The sequence below is a fragment of the Alligator sinensis genome, unplaced genomic scaffold, assembly GCF_000455745.1.
Source record: "Alligator sinensis unplaced genomic scaffold, ASM45574v1 scaffold910_1, whole genome shotgun sequence".
Taxonomy (NCBI): Eukaryota; Metazoa; Chordata; order Crocodylia; family Alligatoridae; genus Alligator; species Alligator sinensis.
In genome coordinates, this window is record NW_005842748.1 from 410,093 (window position 1) to 428,249 (window position 18,157).

The window sequence follows — 18,157 nt, forward strand, 5'->3', positions numbered from 1 at the left end:
GACACCAGCGGGGGTCTGCCTGGCATGGGTGTAGCAGCCCCTGCCAGGCTTTTCTCTTGTTCTAGCTGAGGGGCTGGGGGTGCAGCCAGATGCTGGTCCCTGCCCTTGGCCTCAGTGTGCCGGCCTGGGGGGCGGCATCTAGCCATGCTCTCACCACCTCTGCTAGAGTGGTGAGCAGGGCAAAAGCCTGGCGGGGACTGCTGCACCCCTGCCAGGCAGACTCTGGCTGGGATCCCGTGCTGGTGGGAGAGGGAAGGGAGGGGTTCTTAAACCCCCCCTCCCTCCGTTTCTTCCTTAGCATGCTGGCCCAGGGCCTGTTTCTGGCCATGCCCCTGCCTTCTGTGCTCGAGCAGCAAGTGGAGGAAAAGACGGTGAGCAGCTGTTCCATCCTCACCAGGCAGACCCGGGTGCGGTCCCGAGCAGGGTTTCCTACCCCAACCACTTCTCTGCCCGCCAGAGTAGCGATAGTGCTACAACTAGGCAGCAGAGGGGCAGGGCTAACCCTGCTCCACTGGAGCAACAGCATGGCCCAGCCCAGGGCTGCAAAGCATTCTGGGATGCTGAGGGACTGTGAGTTAACTTGAACCAGGATGGGGTCTGGAACAGAAGTTCCATAAACCAGTTTGACCTATATCAGATAGGTCTGGTATGACATTCAACCAGGTTTATCTTAAAGCAGTTTCGGCCATTTGATTGCTAAATTTATGCGCACTGAATTTCTGTTCTGTTACAGGTTTAAACTAGTTTCTGATCACTTAAACTGTTTTATGTGTAACTTCTGTACCTAGTCTATTAGAATCCATTCAGAAGGACCAGAAAGGAAGCACGAGTGGAATTAGTTTAATAACCATGACACTTTGCAATGAAAAGCCATTGGTGTCAGACAAAATAGAGCTTCAGCTATTAGAAAAAAAAAAGCAGCTGCCAGAGAACTGAGTTGCAAAATTTCTAACCACCATTGGTGCATAGCTTGTGTCAAACATTTGGTTGCTTCAGCCTTGTCAGTGTCCCTCCCCTAACTCCACAGTATCTTAGGAACGGGTAAATGTAGAGAAAAGAAGAGTGTGATGACTAGCATGTAGTTTTGTGATGCAGCTACTCTCCCAACCCTAAAAGAACACCTGAGCTCATAATACTTATTATGCATGCCTAGAAGGTGAGATTTGTATGTGTTGTCAAAGTTGCAGTTTAGACATCAAAACGAACCCAGCTATATATGACTTCAACGAAAAGCCTTCTATCAAGGGATTGACGCTTTAAGAAGTGTAAGGATTGCTGTTTCTGTGATTAATGCCTACTCACTATTTGGTTAAAGGGTGTAGCTGTTTGAGGGGGGTGGGAAAGTGTCATAACCAAAAAGTAGAATTTATTGGGCTTTATTAAATAATATTTAGAGGGGGGAGAGAGCCGGTACATCAATATGGCCTGTGACTGTAGTGATTTATACAGCCATTTATTTAAAATTGCTGGGACTTCTGTATTGCATTTTAGATATGAATTGAATTTTATAGGAATGGTATTCTGGAAACCTAAATTCTTGTGGGGTAGTAAATAAAAATGAATAATTTTCTACTTAAAGAAGTGTCTTATCAGTAATGATTCCCAGCAGGTTGGAGGGAGCTTTGGAAGATGTGTGCGCAAAGGGGAAGGAGTTCCCCTTCTTGTCCCGCTCGTTCCAGCATATAAGTAATCTGTGGATTTCTGTTCCTTTTTTTTTGGTTTGCTGTGGCTCTACAGTACTTCTGGTTATAAGTAATCTGTTTTCACAGTTTGTTGGTTGTAACTCATTTTGGAAGAGAAAATGTCTGACTGGCCTAGCACAGTCACACACCTAACAGTAATATACTTATGTGCATTCTTCACATACTGTTTCATGTTAACACATCATTCATTCCCCGGCTGCAGTAGTCTAACTATCAATCTCCCATCTTCTTTATCCATGTTTCATCTGTATCTCGCACATTCCTACATGCACACGGCTTGTCCTTGCAAGCAGATATAAAATGCACTTGTAGGTTTTTCAAGATTTGTTGCTCACTGGGTGGGATGGGACCACCCTGCTTAGTAGTGGGATTTTGCTCCAGAGAATGTGTATTGCCTTTCTTCATTAATTGGTCCTTGATTTGGGGTCTTTTACAGAGGTTTGGAGCTGTAATAATTTGATCCATATTGCTTTTATGAACGTTTAGTTATAGAGAGGCCTCATCCTTTGTATGTCTCCTAGTGAAATATGTTTGTGTGTGTGTGTGTATATATGAAACTGAGCATATCTAGCTATTTATGATTTATTTTTTAAAAAAATTGCTTTTTCTGTTAATATATAAAATTAAGAATTTTTTACATCTTGTCATGCCTCCCTCAAAAACTGAAACTTTATTTGCATTGTAACTAATATTATCATAATAATGTTATATATCATAACTGAATAGTTGAATAAAACTGTTGAATAGGCTGATCGAATAAAAAAGTAAATAACTTACACAAGGGTTTATTCTCTCAATTTTTTTATAGTTATGGGAGGAAAATAACTATAGGAGACTTAGAAGTCACAAGGAAAAAGCAAAAATATCAGAAAATGATCCACAAATGTGGAATTTAAATATTTTGAAGAAGCTTAAGACAAAATAACATCAAATAAATACTGGAATTTTTACCAAAAGCTCGCAAAAAAGTTAATTTTTTGATTTGTGGTTCTGTTACCAGGCTGGTCATAAAACTATAGATGGTGAGCCAGTGAACAAATTAGGGACTACCAAATAACAGCTCTTGGAACACACAGTTTTTGGGATCTTAACCCTAGAAAGTAATTTGGAAGACACTCTCCTTTAGACGCATAGTTGTTTAAATCAAAGGATGTGATACATTTTGATAAATCTAGAGAAGATTACTGTTTTCCTCCCAGAGGATTGTGCACCTAGAAGGCAAACTAGGGGAGAGTCATCTTTACTTGGCAAAGTTCAGTAAGATCTTTGACCTTGATCTCCAGTGTCAAACAATCAAGTTCATCCACCCATGCTTACTTGCAACTCTTTTATTTTCTAGTCTTATTCAGTTGTTTTTCATGGGCATGTTTGCCCATCGGAGAGTTTCATGTCTAAACTACATCCTATAAGAGAAGAGTGAAGATAAGTTCTAGGTTGACCATTCCTCCTCAGTTGTTGAAAGCAGGAAGCCTTCATGATATTAAGGTCCTCCCTTGACATTCTGGACATAACATTTTTAATAACCAGTGACAGTTCTCAGGGTACGTAGAATACATAGTGCACAATATGCTTCAGGTCACTTAGATTTCATAGACGTAGACATCAGGGCTGGAAGGGACCTCGGAAGATCATCGAGTCCAGCCCCCCGCCCAAAGGGCAGGTTTCAGAACTTAGTTTCAGAACATCAGTTTCATTGAGATGCATGCTATGGAAAGCCCTTTGGATTCTTAGTATCACCTAACGGAGCGCAATGTCCACTGACAGACGTGGAAACAACAAAACAAAACTGCTTTTCCTAGGGTTACCATGCTTCTGGGTTTTCCCAGACATGTCCTCTTTTTGGGTCCTCCCATCGCTGTCCAGAAGTTTTTTAAAAATATCAGCAAGTGTCTGAGATTTTGCTCTGCCTTTGCTTTCCTGGCACTTCCCGGCTTGCCCAAGCAAGGAGCAGCTTGCTGCTGAGGGGAGGGGGAGCTGGGCCATCATGTGTGTCTGTGTTCATGCCCTGGCAACTGCAAACCAGGTTACTGGATATATGTAGTGGTTCAGATGGCCAAGTTTGCCTCTTTGCCTTGTTTGTGCTACCAGCAGCAGCAATATAAAAAAAAATTAAGTAAGAGGAAGTAATGGCCTTTCTGATCGCCTCAAACTGGCTGACAAGGCTATGGGGTTTACTTGCCACAGAAATCTCCATGTTCCCAGCATGTAGGTTCTTTTGTCCCGGAGCCCACTCTGTGTTTCAGCATGAACTTTCCAAGTTGGGTATGTTGAATGTCATTGTATAACTAAGCTGTTTCTCCAGAGCAATGGACACTTGTTTTAGCCTCCCATTGGCTTTTAACCTGCCTAAGTTAGTTTTAAAACTGGAGCGTAGATTCCCAAGTGAAGGAAGGTGCTTTTGAAAATTTTACCCCGTATTCTCAATGTCCATACTTGGTGAGTCAGTTCTCCTTGTGGATTTCGGCATTATCTCTAGTGGGGCTACAAAGTGCAAAGTAATTTTTGGGTTCTCCTTCAAAATTTGTTGTTTTGCAGGCCCCGAGATGATTTTTACCATGCCAGTCTGAAGGTTGAAATGCAGTAAACTCTCAGGATTGTTCTGGGCAGTTTTCCTTTGAGCAGTGAAGTGTAGTTTAGGAATTAAGCAATCTGGTACCTGGAATGCCATCGGCACCTGAAGCAGCACTTCTTGTTAATGCTTCCTGTCAATGCTTTTACTGAATCTGGCTTTTATTACTGAAGCACTCCAAGTGCTGCTTGTAAAATTAATTTACATTACCTACCTCATTTTAGGTTACTATTTATGCCTGTCTGCATGTGAAAGAAGGTACAAGTATGTGACTTTTGGTAGGAGGGTTTCATATAGGATACTTTGATTGCCGTCAACAACTACTCCCATTCCTTGAGGATGAATGTCTCTTGAAACCATTTTAGGCACTGAATTGTTGGGACCAACAGTTAACACTGTTAGTCTCTGAGCCAGCAAGTTTACTAGACATCAAATCTCTAGCTTACTTTATAATTCCTGAGGTTTGCCATGTCAGGGCAATCCAAGCTGTTTGTACATTCCAGTAAAGTTGAAATTCAAAACTGTCTTCTCTTGTTATGACTTTCCTGGGAGTGAGAGTTACCAAATTTACAGATAGAGAGAACAGTGTCATCATCTTCTGTGTGATTAGTGCTGTATAGCTGGTAACTTTTTCAGCATCTGTTTAGATTAGTCTTGGGAATGTGTGTTTTTTATACTGTCATATTTGATAAATAATGCAGAGCTATCTGCTTAGAATTATGAGACACATTTCTGTCTTTGCTCCCCATTAGGGCAGATCTTTGATGCTTTGCTTTACATGCGGTATTGTTTAAAATAGTCTGAGATGTCATTGTTTCCTGATTTAAAGTTTTTTGACTCTTGTGCTGCACTCTCTTGGAATGATTACAATACATTACTGCTGCTACTTCAGTAGATTGTACAGTTAATTCCGCTGCACAGAGAGATTAGACTTTTCATTGCAAAGTGCTACATAGTTTCATGGAAGATGGTAGGAAGTGGCTAGCCTGTGTTTTAGGCTGTGTATAATAGGTTGTATTAAACTGGAAAAACATTAGAGACAACCTAGACACATTTATCTGTTTAAAATTGCTGGCATATGAGCTGCCTTCACCACAGGCAAAAGAGTCATCACCATATTTTCCTGCATACAGTATGTACCCTCTCCACCCTTGCCCCTCCCCCCTCTTCTCCCCTTCTGAGAATGGAAGCATGCATTTATACCTAAAGAATATGGTAATAACATTTGATTTCTCCTTTAGACATTGGTTACTTTATATTTGTGAAATTTAAGGTTTTTTTTTTACATTTTATTCTTTTTCTTTTTTATATGTATTTGTAGGTGCATTCAGAGAATTTGGAATCCTTTGCATCCATGTTGAAACATTCTCCTTTAGTTCAGATGGGACCTGCCAAACACAAGATTGTTATAGGTGAAATTTTCCATGTTGTGGAAAATGATCTTTATATAGATTTTGGTGGCAAGTTTCACTGCGTGTGCAAAAGACCAGAAGCAGATGGACAGTAAGTAATATGACTGTAGAATGATTAAATATATGAGAAATACTAAAGGTAATTTAAATTGAAAATCTCTTGGGGTGACATCCAGTACAATGTCTTTGTAATTTATGTATTTGACACTGCTGATATATGAGTCTCTTAAAGATAATTGATGCAAGTCACAAACTGATCTGCTTTAGCTCAGAAATCACCATAAAACGTTACCCTTGCATTGTCTCATCATTGGCACCCAAATTTTACAACTTCTAGAAGTCCAGAGGGACTTTTGCTCGTTTAAAGTGCGATTCACAAATGGAACATTGACTGTGGATCCAAAAGTGGTTGTTTAATAATGTTTTCTGTTTTATTTCAGTTAGAATTGTAAGATATTTAAATATTAAGCATCTGGTACTGTGTATTGGCCACAAATAAACAATGAGCAATTGGATTAATGAGTTGTATTGTAGATATTTACAATTATGTATATGATCCAAGTTAAATTTGTAGTTTGATTCAACTATTATAGATGAGCACACTACTAAAACAACTGTAAATTTTTGTATGACATACAAAATAAATATCATGTTCCTGTAGTTTCAAATGTTACTATTTTAAAAGAAATGGTGAGTTAGGATGATGTTTTAATTACAGGCAATAAAGGCCCTAACGTTTTAAAAGCTATCATTGTAAAAGAGTCAGGAGGTTTCCCTAGTGAAAGCTCAAACTACAGGTGCTGAACCTTTTGATTGCACAGGCCAGATGAATGTTAGGGCACAGTCCAGGTACCAGACCAGGCCCCATAGGCCAGAATTGGGCTTCTTATGGCTTCAGCTGGCCCCTGCATACCTGGATAGGGGTCTGGCCTGCCTCTGTGCTGGATTTGGGCCCCACACTGCCCTATGTGCTGGGTTTAGGCCCCTTGCCTGGCCCCACAGAGTGGAATTGGGTCCTGTGCCACTCTGTGTGCTGGCATCAGGCCCTGTACCGTCTCTACTTTGAAGATGTTGGTGTGCCAGGGGCAGATGGCAGGGGAGCCACATGGAGCCTGTTCTTTGTTGTGTCAGTGCAGCCCTACAGTTTTTCCCACTTAAAGGACCTGTGAAGTATGCGAGAGAAAATCTTCTAACACTGTTTCCCAAGGGCAGTCACTGCTCATTCAGTTATTTGCCATTCACTCTAGGGATAAGATACATCTGTAAAGGGCTGTGCCATTCTTGTCTTGTCCTAGGTTTTGACTCAGGAATGTCTTCAATGCAACATCTGTTTTTAGCTTGCATTTAAGTTTAGGTAGCAGGTTTCCTTTTTTTTTTTTTTTTTTTTTTTTTGTCCAATTATTTGTCTTACCACTGAGTGTAAGATGCACAGATATATCAGAGATGAAAGAACAAACATTATCTATTGAAGAATTTGGGGTTTGTTTGTGAAAACTTGTGCATGATTAAATATCAAGTCCTTTGAGGCAGAAACTTTCTATTGTCCAGTGCATGGGTAGGGCCTCACAAACAAGAGACCTAGGTACTACTACAATACAAGTAATACTTAATAATGGAAGACTAATATCGTTGTGTGTAAAGATACTCACTCAGTCATGCACAAACACACAATTATGCTGGTGACTGCAATGTTAAAGGGATTAAATTAACAACCAAGGGAGATATCCTGGTGGAAATCGTTTTTACAAATTTTCCAAGCAGTGCATTTAAAAAACACCTTTTGAGCATTACTTATTAATGAAGTGCTGACGGCATGCTCAGCGTGTTATAAAACATGGAAAGAGATGTTGTTTCCTTGAAATACTTAAGTTTAATTAGGTATTTGGCTATTTAAAATTCACCCTGCTTTTCTCCAGTTATCTTTTTGGTACATTACATTACAGTTTGTATTTGTATTAACACTTTTGTGGATAATGTGAATATTCAGTTGGACAGTTCCACTTTTATTATGCTCATTTATAACCTCTTTTTTCATGCATTACCAAAATGCTGTTGTGCTTGAGTTCACAGTGCTGTGCGATTTTTAAATCTTAAGACCGAAAAAGGAAAAAAAATCAAAATATTTGCATTTGTTTTAGGTTGGGTGAAACCCTTGTTTCCGTACCTAGGATACTAGATTTAAACTTACTTCATAATGAAAGCTGCTCACACTAAAGTAGGTTTGACTTCAGAAAGTTTTATTCCTTATAGCAACACTTTTGTGGATGTGACTAACATTGTGTTATTATTTAACAGTGTTTGCGTATTCATATGCTGTTCTTCCTAGTATAATCAAAAAATCCCAGAATGGCGTTTCTGTAGTGTTGTCTCCCTTGTAAGAAACACATTTTACAGACTAGTGACTTTCAAAGATGATGTGACTGATGATTTTAAAATAACACAGGACGTGAATAGCATCTCTGTTTTTTTGATGCTTATATGAAATAAAGAAGATAATTTTTTAGTGTGAGCTATAGATAGGAGAAAAAACAAAGGCATGTGATGAGCCTGTCATTGGATCCTCAGAATACTGTTGATGTTGGTTGGAACTCGGGGCATTCAGCACTCTCTGGATCAAGATTGTAGAATTGACCCATATGACCATATTACCAGATTTCTTCCAATATAAGACAAACTTTTTAGAATAAAATTTAACTTTAAAAAATGGCCCGTTACCTAACTTTGAGTATAAAAAAACCCCCTCCCCCCCCAAAGAAGACAAAGCTCTTATCTGTTACATAGAAGCTGCTGCATAAATGTGTCTTTATTTGATATTTTATTTCTTGTTTTAAACTGAGAATCTAAAGGGTGTCTTATTTGAAAGACTACAGTATGTATTCAAAAGAACTTAACATAAAATAGAAAAGAAAAAATCAAGGAAGGAAATGAAAGAGAAATCAGTCTTCTTTAAACAGTTCTAGTGAAATTTTCTACAGGCTTATTAAATTGTTGATTTGATATGATGTTAAAGATGAGGTTGCAGAACAATGATTCATTTATTTATGAAAGGTTATGAATTAGAGGAAGACTTGAAAGTCAATAATTAAGCATGGCAGTTTTGATGCCCAGCCTGATGATGCAGGACATTAAATTTAATATTTTATTGACAGGAGACAGCATGGAAATAAAAGACCTCTCACAATATGTATGATTCAATAAGGTCTTATAGGCAGACAATATGTATGCGTCGATAAGGTCTATAGGCAGACAAGTTTTTGGTCTTTTTAAATGGAGAGGAGTGAGGGAAGCACTAAAGCTTATATTTGTATGTGCTCTGTGATGCATGGATATTGGTGTTGATGGGGAACCTTAAAGAGCTTGTAATCCAGTCAGTTTATAATCTTCCAACAGATACATCCCAGGAAAGTGCAAGATTAGTTTGAACTGGCAAATTCTTCTTTTTAATTTAGCAATTAATCTGTCACCTCAAGTTTGAGAATACTTACCAGGGACAAGTGAGTTTGTGATTAACAGTTATCTGTGAATAACTGGCTTCTCAATTTAGTTGTCAAATGGCAAAATTAAAGAGAACCAAAACATTCTGTTCAGGTTAAATCAAAAGTTTTTGTGAATCAAAAAGAAATTTCTGGGGTTTTCAGAAGGAAATTTTGGACCTGAAAAGCTAGAGCCATAAAGGGATTTGGATTGAAGATACCAAAATTTAGGAGGAAAAGGAAGTTGCTGTAGTGATGCAGCTCCTCTTCTGTTTTAGAGTCCACTTGTTAGGACACTTATCAGGGATGTGAGACACCCATGTTCAAATTCCCATTCTGTTTATCACAAAGTGGAATTGGAACTTAACTGCTTTCCTGTGCAGGAGAGATCCCTGTCACTACAGCAGTGTTGTCCAACTTCTTAGTGGCCGAGGCCTGCATACCACAGGGCTGCATCAGTGCCATCTTTATTAATCTGTAGTTAAACTAGTTATCCAAGTTTTAGGGTTTTTTTGTGCATTGTGTATAAAGTATCTCTGAGATCAAAACAAGGAAGGGAACTGCTATATTAGCTAGCTGTGCTTTTAGTATTTCACCATACCTCCTTGGTTTGAACTGAACTCAAAAAGAAGAGTGAGAGAGTGGAAGGCCATCCTTCTGCTTATATCGTTGCTTCAGTCTGCTTGTAGAGTCAAGACACAAGTAGAACAGTTTACAAAACGATGTTTGCTTTATCAGAACAACTAGAAACTTATCATGTTTAATAAGAGCCTATTTGGGTAGTGTGTAGAGACTAAAATGGAAACCAAAATGCAAACTAAGTTCTAGGTGGGAAGAAAATGAATAATCATTTTTGATCACCAAGATCCATATTTTGGAGGAAGGTGGGTGTATTTTGGAAAGCAACTGTGTGTAAAAAAGAAACAAAAACAAACCCCCCAAAACAAAACGTCCTCTTACTCAGCAGAGTTTCCTTGTGCATGTTTGACACTAAGTCCATTCAAATTGGCAATTTTAAGACTTGACTATCATGATTTCTGCTAGTACTGCAGAGTCAATGAAGGTGAGTGAACTGTTTGATTCTACCCATTTCCAACAGAACTGTTAACAGAATTTCATTTGCAAAATATTTATTGCTGGTAGTATGCAAGCCAGAGAGGAAACATCTTACCTTCAAATTGCAGATCGGATTTAGAGGGCAGGGAATTTCAGAAAAAAAGTACCAGATTTAGTCTGTAAAACTTGCATCATTTATACCTCTTTTGAGAATGGAGCTATTATTTTCTATTGTACCTTTCTTCTAGTGCCAGTTTTTCTTTTCAACTTGCTCTTATTTTTGTAGGTGTGATTCCACTACTAAAATGTGTCACAATAAGGAAAAAGGAGACACGCGGGTGGGAAATACCTTTTACCCTTAAATACTTTTCTTTCAGGCCATGTGCATCCAATGACCATGTGCTTCCAGGGCTGCCCAACTTCTAAGCACCCAGCAGCCACACCACAGGAGCCACATACTTCTTGGGCTGCACCAACATGAGCCACAAAGTATGGGTGCTTCACCCCTCGCTGTACTGTGCATGCTCTTCCCTGCTGCCTTGCATGCACACCTGGGTATTCTGGACTCACCTTCAGCTTCCTGGCTGCCAGCTCTCCTCCACTGCACCATGCTGCACAGCCACCCTGGGTTACTGGCTCCCTCAGTGCCACAGGGTGTGCTCTGCTGCTCTACCCCATCCCACCCAAAAGGGCCGAGGGAGGAAGTAGGTAGCTATGCAGCTGGGTGGCAGGGCTGCTGATACTGCAGCTGGAGCAATGAGGGAAGCAGTAGTCGGCTGTAAACTAACCTTTTGCAGGCTGCCAGCTGGATAAACCTGCTGTAGAAGATTGCTCTAGTATGCTATTATAGTCTCATAGAACAAGAGCATTTAACTCGTCAGGCCCCTGGGGCCAGGTGAGGGATGTGAGGCCAGTCTGTGGGTTGGATAGTGCCCACAGGCTGGCCCCACACATCTGGATCCAGCATGCAGGGCTAGTCTGGCATGGGCACCGTGTACAGCATGTGACACAGACTGGCCTCACACACCATGGTGCAGCACGCACCATGGACCAGCTCCACTAGCTGCATACAGTGCATGTGGGGCCAAGGCCAACACATGCATCATGTGGCTTTCAGGGCCAGTCCAAGACACGTGGGCCAGATGATAGGGATCTATAATCTGCATCTTTGATACCCCTGTCCTAGAATATAATGAAACTTGGTTCTCATAACCCAGCATAGTCTTTGGACTGTAAGATGACTTCGGGTCTTCTTCAAAGCAAATGCAACTCTTAAGAGTCTTATAAATTGGTTGCCTAGTCCTAATCCAATCACTTTTTTTGGTGTCCTCCATGGAAAAAAATGGGACAGTTCATTTGAAGGTTAACAGAGTCTTACTACTATAGGGAAAGGAAGATTATTTTTTTCCTTAAGATTTTTATGGAGTGGGAACTGCAAGAAGGGTGCCAATTTATTGAAAAATTACACATCAGCTTTCTAAAAATACTCTGTGCCCATCATTTCTTATTGTTCTAGAAAGTTAATTTTGAAACTTTAGTTGAAACAACTTCTGAGTTAAAAGAAATCCTAGAAATAGTACTGATCTGAGGTTTAAGAGCAATAAATATAATGGGGATGTGAGGGTAGGAACTTCTTGGTAGTAAGCATCTCTTTCCCCTTTTTAAAGCACATCATATCCAAGTTTGAACCACTAACACCTTCATTATTAATAGTCGTCTGCATCAGTTTCAGAACCTCCTTTGCCTGTCTAGTCTATTTACTGTGTGTTTAATTTACTGTGGGTTAAATTCACTGCTGGTGCAATGTCAGTAGAATTACACTTTACCTGTTAATGTGAAAAACAGGTTGCCATGGAGGGCTTATTTGATGTTACACAGATATTATCTTTGCTCTTTCAGAAAAGGAAAATCTGAGTATAGGATACTTCTAAATAGGTTAAATTGTATTTGTATACTATAATTAGTTAAAATAAAGCCTAATAGAAAAGATGTCTTTTTTAAATCTTGTATTAAAGCTCAGTAAAAAGTGCATGCTGTGTAAATGACTAGTAATCTACAGGAGATAAATGCTTATGGAACAATAAGATTATACTAACTTCTGGGGTTTTTTGCAACTGAAAGTTTTTCTTTTGGATGTAGAGAAAAAGAAGCTGTGAAGTGCTTATTTTTAAGTATATCTCCCAAAAGAGCAACCTTGTAAACCAGGGCAAGAAAGGTTCTGTTCTAACTTGTTTTTTGCTGATGGGAGTATTTAGAACAGTAAGGTTTGGAAAGGGGCTGTGATGACATTCTTTTGCAAGTTCTGCACCTGTATCATTAATGACCATTCTCACTATAATCACAATGGCTTTTTGGCAGTTTTTAAAAAATGCAGGATTACATGACCAGCCCCCAGATTCACGAATAGAAGATTAAACTCTTCACACTTGTCTGATGATGCTCTCTTTTTCAAAGACTGCCATAACCCTTCAGCCACTTAACTGTTATCTAGCTGTGGAATCTGAAAGGTGCTTCCTTTAAGTTTGTATGTGTAGCTGTTGCAGGGATTTTCAGTGTGTCCTGGGGCAATTTACTGCACATCTTTTACTGAACATAGTGTATGCACCAAGTTTACATGGTGGGGAATGGAAGAAATATCATAGGATACTCCTTGCAGATCAGAACGTGACAATTTAATGGGCTTCATAAAACATTATTTAACGTTATTTCTGAAAATTAAACCAAAAATGTTTATGTTGTTTGAATGGTTGCCAGGGTGAATCTTATTTGGGAAACATTTTAAAAGCCCTATTTTTTTGGTCTGTAGTTAAGGAGGAGTGGAAACCAGTTATCTAATCCAGGGGGTGTCATCCGGGGGTACGCGTACCTCTGGGGGTACTTTGAAAGGTCCTAGAGGTTACGCGGGGGTGGGCGGGGATGGAGTGGTGCCACCCCATGCCACTGCTTCACAGGAGCAGGGCAACAGCGGGGCTACACAGATGCTGCGCTGCCGCTGCTTGCCATCCTCTTCCCCCCCTCCCTGCCAGGGTATACACTTATTAAAAAGGGGGCTGCCGGGCGTACACTTATTAAAAATGGTTGAACCCCCCTGATCTAATCTAAAAATATGTTATGTGGCTGACTTTTGGCGGGGGGGGGGGGGGGGGCGTGGCGGGGGGCTGTGTTTGGGGGGGGGGGGGGGGGAGGTTCTGGCAGGTAGATTCAGTTGAAAAACAGCTTAAGCTATATTGTTTCCAGTTTAAGTTAAATGTTAATGAAATACGTCTATTCAAATAAAGCTGTAAGGTTAAAAAATCAGTGTTAAGGAAATAGAGATGGGCAAAGGAAGCTATTCCATATGGTGGAGGATTTCAGTAACACAAAAATCTGGGTTTGTTACAATTTGAAACACAAGACTAAAAAAAATGAATTTTTCTGTGAAATGGAATGGAGGCTCTGCGGCTGGAAGACCAGGCATGCAAGCAGCTCGCCAGGTAGGTAGCTATGCAGCTGGGCAGGAGGGCTGGCAGCAAGCCAGATTTGCCACCTGCCTGTCAGGCAGGGTTATGTCAAAACTTCAACTAGTTGCTTATGATCTCATGAGGTCCCTTCCAGCCCTAAACTTCTGTGTGAATCTGTATGATTGATATTTTTTTTTTTTTCTGTCAAAATTGAACCATCTCTTTAGTGAAATGGGGAATTCCAGTGAAGGAATGTTTTTGCTGAATTTTCCTAACTAGTTATTTAAAAATTGTTCTACCAGTCTTTTTTGTTAAAAGTTTTTAAAGTGGTTTTTCGCATGTCAGAGAAGAGGAAATCTTAGCTTTAGAGTGATGGTGGAGTTGTGATGGTCCAGAAATTAAGAGGCAAGAATGGGTGATTCTTTGGGTGATAATTTTTATTGGACCAACTGCATAGTTGGGATAGAGTTAGACAAGCTTTCAATGAGAAACGCACACACCACTGACCTTATAATAATAATAAAGTGCTACGCATATAACTTTTAATTTACTTTTCCTACGTTTCACATTTTTGGCCCAAATGTGAAAACAGTGGCCCAAATGTGAAAACGCCACAGCCCCAAAGCGTGTTCATATACCCACACTTACATGAGAGTGACCCCTTTTGGCCCTGATCCAGCAAAGCACTTGTTACTTTCCACTTGTGAATGCTCAGGTTGACTTCAGTAGGAATGTGCATAAAGTGGCTGTATAGTAAGACTGTACTTAAATCATGCATGTGCATAAGTACTTTGCTCCAGCCTTTAAGTGCATAAATACCTGGTTGGCTATATGTGTAATTAGGATTTTTCTGAAAAAATATATTCTAGCCAGTTTTTAGTATCAGTAGCACATATGTGATAGATAAAGGGCCAGCTCTCACTTTTTTAGCAATATGGGCTTTTGTACACAAAAAAATTGGTGTGTTAAAAGGTGACTTTATAGCCCATTAGCTCCTTTACAGTAAATCTCCTTGTGGACACTCTTAGGTGGAATTCAACTTTCTTTTGTACATCTAAATGGCAGTCAATAATACATTCTTCCATGATAGTACACCCTGTCCATTTAAAAGGTTGATACCCAGAATGGATTGTATTCCAGACAGGAAAGAAATAGGAATGGTAAGAAGGAATGGCAGACAGGGTATAAGAAGGAAATGGGGGCATATTGGAAGTCCGTGGGAGGGGTGATAAAGGAGGGCTTTGATACATTGGGGAAATGTGGGAATACAGAGCCCCTGATTTAGGAGGAAAGGGGAAAATGGGGACTCATAGAAACCCCTCATGGGTGTGAAAAAGGGGATACTGGAGAGGGGAAGGGAGCAGGGAATTTTGTCTAGAGAGAAAGGGAAGACTGGTATGAAACACAGCCCTGGGCATGAAGGCACAATGCGGGATTAATGGACTGAAGGAAACACTGAATCCCTGCTATAGGGAGAATGAGAAGAATAGGGGGCATGTAGCCCCTGGCACGTAAGGATGGGAAATGTGGGGGCCTACAGATGTTCTAGCCCGAACAGGTCGATAGAAGGATTACAAGAAGTCCCTGAAACGAATGGACTTAATGCAGGGTGATGTACATGCAGCCAGAAGGAGGAATGGAGGAATGCAAGGAGTTTTTGGTGTGTGCAGTCAGCTTAACCTACAAAAGAACCAAACTCTGTGACACCTGTAGTTATAGCTGGGTTTTCTATAGATATCTTCAACACTACTAATGACTCCAGCTTATGCTGTTCTGACATTATTGCTGCTTGAGAGATCAAAAAACTGTCAGACGCCTGCAGGTTAGTATGTAAATGAACATCAGTTTAATATGGAATAATATCTTTTAGCAGAAATGTGATTTCAAATATTCTCGGTGCTGCTGTAATGTATTTGTTTTATCTGGTTGTTTTTATATTAATTCATTTTTCCTTTCAGTGTCAATGGCCAGCAAAAATCATTTTCATATATTATGTACTACTTAAAGGAACAAATGTTGCCTTCAAATTTGTAAAAGGATGTTTTTAAATAAATAATTTTCAGATGGTGTATACTGAGAAGGGGTATGAAATGAGGAGAAGAGCAAAGACAGACACATAACAGTATACTTCTACAGCTGTCCAAGTTTTAAAACCACTTTATTTTAATGTTTACTATAGTGATTAAATCCTTCTGCAAATTTGGCACATCTAAGATGATTCTTTCTCTTTCATTGAAATTTCAGTTTGGACTTGCAAGGCAAAACCTTTGGTATTGACTTTGGACACAAAGTTAACTGTCTGACTGAAATTAAATCCACAATGGGAGTTTGTAAGTGGAGAAGTCATTTTAATTGACAGGTGATATCATATTGCTAAGAAAAATGGATCCAAGTGAAATGTTTTTGCCTGTGGTATAAATATATGTATGTGTAGGCGTGTGTTTTCACTGGTTGTGATTAGCAGATAGCGCCAAAAGGAAAGAGAGGAGCCTTTAAGAGAGGTGCCAGTACAGAATTGGGCTTTTGTCCATTTAAATTATCATAGTTACCAGGAACAGGAATTGTGATGTATTAAATTGATACTTTACAAAGGCTGTGTACAGATGTTCATTTCTACTGGAAGAATTATTTTTTCAGTAGAAAAATAGCCTGGAAGTTGGACTGTACAAATGTTCCTGTAGCCAGGAGACGGCCCTGCCTTTGGGGGCACCCATTATTTGACAGCCTGTCATATTCCCCTGTATGGAAAGGGGGAAGGCTGTCAAGGGGTTTCAGGCCCCTGGAGAATTTCTCCCTCCCCCACCCAATCCCACCAATCAGCTGATTGGCAGGAGATGGGGGACATTCTTCTATGATGGGAACGCTTCAGGTTCTCCTCTGCAGGAGAATTACTCCGCTCCTTGCACTTTTCTGGGCTGATCTGGAGGAGTGCAGGGAGAGGAGGGGGAGCATTCAGCTGCTGCAGCAAGGCTTTGGGGTAAGGTGGAGGCATTTTGCCTTAGTGGCAAGTCTTCCAAGCTTTGCTGCTGTAACACAGTAGCCTGCGTTGCCCCATTCTGCTCCAGGTCAACAAGGTGCCAAGGGGAAGCCAGCGGGGCTGTGAGCTGGATTTGGGGAAAGCTCAGCTGAGTGGTAGAAGGAGGCAGGAAGAAGCTGGTGGGCCTGAGCCAGGTTTGCAAGCTTGGCTCACCATTCCCACCACTGAGCTGGGGGACAGTGCTTACTTAGTCCAACACCCTGCCAGAGGTAAAATCATCTCTATCCAAACCATCCTGTACAAATCCAATGTTTGATCCAGGGGTGCTCAACCCACAGTCTGCAGGCCAGATCCAACCCGTGGTATCATGTCATCCAGCCTGCAGGGCCCCCCATCGGTCCAGAAATTTGGTGGCAGGGGAGCAGTACCTCCGCTGCCCTGGTGCCAAATTTTCAGACCCGTAAGGACCCTTGGGTCCTGTGTGCTGAATTGGAGACTTGATCCCAGCACATAGGGACAGGCAGGCGTGGTGCTGGGCCCCCACGGCTTAATCCCATGTGGGGGGCCAGGAGGGGGTGACACCGGGGCCCTGGGCCTCATCCCTGCACGTCTAACTTGCCACAGTAAAGAAGAGGGACAGTGGTAGTCAATGTCCTGCTGTAGCAAGGGTTGTTACATATTATGTACATGTTAAATGTATCACACCTGTTTGTGGGCTCTATTTCAAGTATCCAAGAAAATCCCGGTGATTAGGACTTTTGTACAACTATTGTCTATGAAGTAGTGAGCAATTAACTCATATTCTAACCCAAGGGAACTCAAGCCATTACATCCCTTAGCCAGTCCAGATCAGGCCATGCCAGGGCCAGTGGAAAGGGCCAATTAGCAGGAAGCTGCATGCTGCACTTGCCCTATACCAGCCTCCTGTGCTGCATGCAGTCAGTTTAGTCTCATGTACCACAGGCAGCATGGGTTGCTCCTGAAGCTTGCTTTGCACATGGCACACAGGACCAGCTTGGGTTGTGTGCTACCTGGGGCATGGGCTCCATTCAGCACTGAATGTGGCACAGAATGTTCTGCGGCACCCCATATTGACCCCCAATGCTGCACCATGTCCAACTTGCATGCCCTGGGTTGTGCATGTGCCATGCCAGCCGCACATGCTGCATGCACAGAGAGCCCTAGGACTGGTGCATGCTTCATATGCATGGGCGGCTGGTCCCAGTCTGACCCACAAAGTGGCCCAGGAACCCCTGCTTTAGATTGTTGTGTCTGCCCTGAAATGGAGAAATTTTCCTGATTATGTTTTTGCTTAAAAGAGACAGCCTGAAGGACAATCAGACAGTTGGTCTCCATGCTGTGAAAATGGTTTTTCCCTGTGATTAAACTTTCAAGAGCACCATGCTGAAATCCTCAGAGGCCTGAGATAGTTTGAACTAGTCATCAGCAAGCATGCTTACTGGCAGTCCAAGTCAACCCTTGGTCACAAACTTTGCCCAGATCTCAGGAAGAAATGTCAAGCAGGAA

General features: G+C 41.1%; 1 protein-coding gene across 1 annotated transcript in view; it reads left to right on the forward strand.

Moving 5' to 3' along the window:
- The window catches only part of MRPS28 (mitochondrial ribosomal protein S28), a 132,466-nt gene that overhangs the window by 20,126 nt on the left and 94,183 nt on the right, over nt 1-18,157 (forward strand). Inside the window, exon 2 of the mRNA XM_006034575.2 lies at nt 5,594-5,775. Coding sequence (XP_006034637.1) covers nt 5,594-5,775 — 182 coding nt within the window. The remainder of the gene's footprint in view (nt 1-5,593; nt 5,776-18,157) is intronic.